Source organism: Loxodonta africana, chromosome 3 (genome assembly GCF_030014295.1).
Source record: "Loxodonta africana isolate mLoxAfr1 chromosome 3, mLoxAfr1.hap2, whole genome shotgun sequence".
Taxonomy (NCBI): Eukaryota; Metazoa; Chordata; class Mammalia; order Proboscidea; family Elephantidae; genus Loxodonta; species Loxodonta africana.
Genome location: NC_087344.1, coordinates 11,949,152 through 11,955,376, shown reverse-complemented (window position 1 = coordinate 11,955,376; position 6,225 = coordinate 11,949,152). Strand labels below are relative to the sequence as shown.

Below are 6,225 nucleotides of genomic sequence, written 5' to 3'. Positions count from 1 at the left end.
GTATTAGTGCTTCCACCCCTGGCACTATGGACATTTGGGACAATTCTGCACTGCGGGGGCATTCTGTGGACTGTAGGATGTTGAACAGCATCCCTGGCTTATTTCACTAAATGTCTGTTATATCCTTCCCCTCAATTGTGGCAACCAAACAAGAAAAACATCTCTAGACACTGTCAAATGTTCCTTGAAGGGCAATATTTTCCCTCATTGAGAACTCACTATGCTATACAATTTACTTTTTTGTGTCTAGAAAGTTTTCTTTTTATCATTTGTTTTACATATATGTGTATGTATGTATAACACAACATTTGTCAATTTAACCTTTTTCACGCGTACAATCTAGCTATACCAATTCCATTCTTCATGTTGGGCAACCATCACCAACTTCCATTGCCATTATTTTCCATCACCATAAGCAGAATCTCGATGCTTTCCATAATATGGTGAAAGAATGAACGAACATGTAGTGTTGCTTACGTGCCTGGATGGTAGGATGTTTAACACACATAACACCATTTCATTTTCACAACATCCCTATGAGGGAGGTCCTGTCACTGTCTCCCTTTCCACAGAGGAGAAAACTGAGGCTTCTAGAAACTACACACACGCCTGCGTACCCCCCTCCACGCCCTGCCCACTGGCAGAGCCCAACTGTTTAGCTGATCACTCCCCAACAAACATCTGTTTCCTCCCTTGGGGCCAAGAGGGACAATATTAAGTCAGGGTCAGACTCTGCCTCTGGTGGGCACCTGCAGGGGCCAGGTTTGAGAAGGAAAGCTGAACTGGTCAGGGAGCCCGGTCCTAGGAGACTTTCTCTGGAACCAGTAGGGGCCAGAACTTGGCTGGGTGCTGCATGTCCTTGTTGGAGGGAAGCTCAGCCCAGTCCTTTAAGATACTAAGAGCAAGGTCCAAAGTGAAGCCCCCAGCCCCAGCCTGGAGCATGTGGTCCCAGCTACTTGGCCAGGGAGGCTATAACTGTCCCATTTCAAATTCAACCCAACCCAGCAAGGGCCCAGCCCTGCAATCGGTCATGGGTCCCTGTTACCAGGAATTGAGACAGAAGGGATGGGAAGGAAGGAAGGGAGACTGGGTGGAGCCGCATGGGGGTGGGGGCTAATTTATATCTATGCCCAGGGCTGGGTGCGTGCACTGCCATGGACAACTTCGGGTACAGCAAGTGGGGCAACGGGGCCAAAGAGGCCTCCAGAGGTATGAGAGATGGGATTGCCTTCCTGGCCCCTTCCTGGGTCCCTCTCGGGTCCAATGGTCTGGGGTTTGATGGGAGAGGGGGAGGAAGAGCCAAGAGGGAGTCCAGGTAGAGGGTGCAGGAGAGCCAACACAGGCCCTAGAGCCAGGTGGACCTGGGTTCAAATCCCAACTATGCCACTTAGGGGCTGAGTGGCAGTGGGTAAATTACTGAACCTCAGTTTTCTGGAAGGACCCAAGTGTCCAGCGCTCACTCCAGGGGGATCCAGGAATCCAGGATGGTTCTAGTGCAGAGGGACCCAGGAGTCTACCTTTGTTCCCCCAGGACACTGGGGACTCTGGGGGCGGAAGTCCCTCTTGGTGGCCCTGGCACTATTTGTCGTGGTAGTCCTGTGGGCCCTTGTTCTGAGCATCTTATTTTCCAAAGGTAAGTGACTACAGGATGGGGGGAGGCTGTGTCTCGCCCTTCTGGGGCCACAGCCCTCCCTGGCCCACCTGCTGGGTCCCAGACCCCTGCCTGGGAATGACTGTGAGTACACGTGACAGTGTGTAGATCCTTCTGCTGTGTGCACACACGTGTGGACATGTACGTGTGCATGCGTGTGTGTTTATGTTCCACTGTAGACATCCCTGTATTCCTTTTTCTTCTCTTGCGGTGTGAGTGCACTCTATACGTGCCTGCCCCCTCTGAGCCTCCCAAGACCGGGGTCCCTGCACCCCTGGGCGTGGGGAGGGTTCCTGAATTTCCGGACAGCCTTGCAGCAGCCTCTCCTCGCAGCCTCCACGGAGCGCGGAGCGCTACTCGGCAGCCAGGACCAGTTGTGGACAAATGGTGTGTACCGAACTGCGGCACGAGCCTGGGTGGGGACCCCGTGAATCCCCGCTGGTGACCCTGGCGCGTATGTGTGTGTGTGTGTTCTAGCCTCGAAGCAGAAGGCAGCCCTGGGCGTCCTGGAGGCGGAGGCCGCAGTCTGCAGGACCTGTTGTGAGGGGGCGGGGGGGGGGCCGGGTCCAGGCTTGTGGTTTGGAGGTGGGGCTTGTGGCCAGGACTGGAGGAGGCGGGTAGAATTGGGATTCTGGACTGGGTGGGCTTGTGGCATGTGTGGGTGGGGCGGGCCCTTCTCAGATGCCTCGACCTCCCCTTCCTCCCCACCACCTTCCCAGGCTCCAACACGCAGGCCCAGCTGCAGACCACGCGGGGCGAACTTGGGGAGGCGCAGAAGAAGCTGATGGAGCAGGGGAGCGCCTTGAAAGAGCTGCGCGAGCGCGGTGAGGACCCGCGGTGACCAAAACTTCAGTCCCTGACCATGGCCTTGACCTGACCCTCGACTCACATCCCGACCCCCGGGACTCCACCCCACCCCGTCTTGTGAGCCTGACCCTGAGCGTGCCCTCCATCCTGACCCTGACCACTAGGTTCTGACCTTGACCACGACTCCTCGCCCCAGCCACAACTGGACCCTACCGGGCTTGACTCTGATGTCATTCTTAACACTTGGGGCCAACCCAGACATCGACACTGAAATGGGTCCTGCCCATTACCCAGGCATGACTGTGCTCCTGACCCTGACCCCAGCTATAAACTCGACTTCCCTGACCCCACAGTGACCAAGGACTTGGCACAGGCGGGCAGGGACCGTGAGGACATCCGCAGTGAGCTGCTCCGAGCACTGGAGGCCGCCAAGCTCGGGAACAGTGAGCGCCGCGGGGGGCACTTAGACGCTGCACCTGGGCCTCGGGGTCCCCTAATCTGCCCACCCCTTTGACCTCGGCCCCGGGTTCTCTGGCACAGCCCCTGGGCCCGGGGGCTAGCTCACCCCATTCTCTTGGTCTGCCCCGCGGGGGAGCGGTCTGGCCTTTCTTGACTCCCGCCCATTCCCGCAGACTCCTGCGAGCCGTGCCCCACGTCGTGGATGCCCTTCGAGGGCTCCTGCTACTTTTTCTCGTCTCAGCGAGACACGTGGCAAGAGGCGCAGAAGAGCTGCGCAGACCGCGGCGCGCACCTGGTGATCGTGGGCGGCCTAGAGGAGCAGGTGCGCTGTGGCCGAGGGGAGTCGCTGTTCGCCCGAGGGGGTGGGAGCGGGGTCCCGGCGAGGCCGGACGGGGCGGGGAGGGGCGGGGCGGCCAGGGCGACTCAGCAGGCTCCAGTCTCCCCTCCCGCCCAGACCTTCCTGAGTCGGAACACGCGTGGGCTAGGCTACTGGCTGGGCCTGAGGGCCGTGCGAGTCGAGGGCAAGATCAAGGGCTACCAGTGGGTGGACGGCGTCCAGATCACCTTCAGGTGAGGGAAGGACTCCCCGCGGCGTGGCGAGGCGGGACCGGTCAAACTCCAGGGGAATGCTTTGGCCAGATCTCGGGGGCTCGTTTGCTCAGGCTAGATCCTTAGGGGTGCTCAGGCTAGACCCCAGGAATCGGCTGAAGAAAGTTATATCCCAGAGGCGTGCTCAAGTTAGACTCGCAGGGTGCCTATGAGACCCAAGAAATAAACGGGTATACCCTGGGCAGGAAAGCTGGACCCCAGGCCCAACATCAGTAACATCTCCGCCCAACCACTACAGCCACTGGAACGAGGGGGAGCCTAATGATTCGCGGGGGAAAGAAGACTGCGTCATGATGCTGCACACGGGGCTGTGGAACGATGCACCATGTGACGAGGTGAAGGACAACTGGATCTGTGAGAAAAGGCACAGCTGCTGACTCCGCCCTGTGCCCTGGAGCCACGCCCACCGCCATCAATTTCACCACCCACCCACCACTGCTCAGACTTGCTCCCCCACCCCAACCCAGCCTGGTCCTCTACCTGCGCTCTGGGTCCTCGATCCAACCTCACTGCACCACTTCACAGGCGGATCTGACTGTGTTTCCACTGGCTCCCAAATCCCATCCTCCGCCCCCCGTTCAGGACCTGGGTGATCTGACCACACCTCCCTCCCTAGCCAGGTTCAGGAGACTCAAGGATGGAGCTGTTTGTTTTCCCTGCATCTTCCCCTGACTGGGTGGCCTCAGTGACAAGAGTCTTGTGAGCTGTCTTGGAAGCCTGAGGAAGCATCAATAAATGTTTGAGAAATGCATCTTGGCTTTTAGCTTGGGAGAGCTCTTCTAAGCTTTACATCCCAGCGACCCTGTTAAAATTCCTGTGAATGATCCCCGCCTCTCTAAGTGACCTCATGTCCCTATGATGCCCCAAAACCCAGTGGAGTCCCTGGATGATGCAAATGGTAAATATGCTTGTCTGCTAACTGAAAGTTTGGCAATCAAGCCCACTGAGTGGTGCCAGGAAAGAAAAGCCTGTTGATCTAGTCCCATAAAGATTGCATAAATAAAGATTGCAGTCAAGAAAATCCAGTGGAGCAGTTCTACTCTGAGACACATGGGGTCACCATGAGTCTAAAACAGACCAGAGGTCAAAAGGTTTGGGTTATTTTTGGTCTTCCCTTTTATAAGACACCATTCAGAAGGGTTTAGGATTAGGACTCATCCTAATGACTTCATCTAATTTAACTGCTCACAAAAGAAAAGCCTTATTTTCAAATAAGGTCACATTAATAGGGATGGGGTTAGGATGGCAACATGTTTTTGTGAGACCCAATTTAATCTATAACATTTGGTGTTTATCATATTAAAAAAAATACTTTGACTTACTATATATATATCCCTAAATGATATATGAGTTGGAATTGACTCGATGGCAATGGGTTTGATTTTTTTTTAAAACTATATATTAGGTTGTGTTGCACATCTGGAAGGTCTATAGACATAGTATCGTGTAGTTCATATCCTGACACTTGCTTTTGTCCTTTGCACATTAAGGTTATGAGATTAATCCATTTAACACTCACTCTTTATTTAACAGCAACAACAAAAAAAAGATAATTACAAGAAAATAAATGCTTAGTAAACAAAGAACAAGAAAGAACTTCCTTAATTTGATTAGGGGCAATATCCAGCAACCTTGAGTCAATTCTGACTCATAGTAACCCCATGTATTACAGAGTAGAACGTCTCCATGGAGTTTTCTTGGCTGTGATTTTTACAAAAGCAGATCTTCCTTGGCTCTGCTATGTGGGTTCAAACCTCCAACCTTTCAGTTAGTAGTCCAGTGCAAACCATTTGCGCTACCCAGGAACCTAGAGTTAGTTAAATATGAGAACCATTTTTACTAAAATCAAGAACAAAATAAAGATGCCCACCCTTCTGTTTTGCCAATGAGATGAGAAAATAAAAAAAGAAATAAGACCTATAGATATTTGAAAGGAAAAGTCAAGGTTGACAGTAGTTTGAAGCCATGATCATCTACCTGGCAAGTCCCAGACAGGACTAGTAGAGCTAAAGAAAGAATGTAGCAAGATTAATCTAGAAAAGGACCAACTTTCATATGTTCTAGCAGTAAGCAATTTGAAAATGGAGAAAACAAATCATCTCTACAGTGAAATATTTTGAATATTACAGAATAATCTTAACATGAATATGGATAAAACTATTAAACTTGTCTAAGATCTGAATAAATAAAGACACAGCAAGATTTTTTAACTAGAAAAGAGCACTTACTATTTGAAATTGTTGTTAGCTATTGTCTGATCAGCCGCCGACTCTTGGTGACCCCATGCACAACAGAACAAATACTGCCCAGTCCTGAGCCATCCCCAGTCTGCTGTAGAATGGACCATTGTGAGCCACAGGATTTTCCTTGGCTGATTTTCTAGATTGCCAGGCTTTTCTTCCTAGATTTTAAATACGTTAGTTTTTCCCAAATTAATTTGTAAATGCAATGCCATCTTGGTTATCTAGTGCTGCTACAACAGAAATACCACAAGTGGGTAGCTTTAACAAACAGAAATCTATTTTCTCACTGTTTAACCTGACTCATAGTGCCCCTATAGACAGTACAACTGCCCCCATAGGGTTTCCAAAGCTGTAATCTTTACAGAAGCTGACTGCTACATCTTTCTCCCGTAGAGCAGATGGTGGGTTTGAACCACCCACCTATCAGTTAGCAGCCAAGTGCTTAAACCACTGCAT

At 51.8% G+C, this 6,225-nt stretch overlaps 1 protein-coding gene across 1 annotated transcript; it reads left to right on the top strand.

The window, feature by feature from the left end:
* Window positions 1-1,154: 1,154 nt before the first annotated feature.
* On the top strand, window positions 1,155-5,828 carry LOC100672093 (C-type lectin domain family 4 member G-like). Its single transcript, XM_064279826.1, has 9 exons — window positions 1,155-1,209; window positions 1,532-1,633; window positions 1,985-2,038; window positions 2,129-2,191; window positions 2,371-2,475; window positions 2,812-2,901; window positions 3,091-3,239; window positions 3,372-3,487; window positions 3,765-5,828. The coding sequence occupies exons 1-9, from the start codon at window positions 1,155-1,157 to the stop codon at window positions 3,901-3,903; spliced, it is 873 nt and encodes a 290-aa protein (XP_064135896.1). The 3' UTR covers window positions 3,904-5,828.
* The last annotated feature ends 397 nt before the right edge of the window (window positions 5,829-6,225 follow it).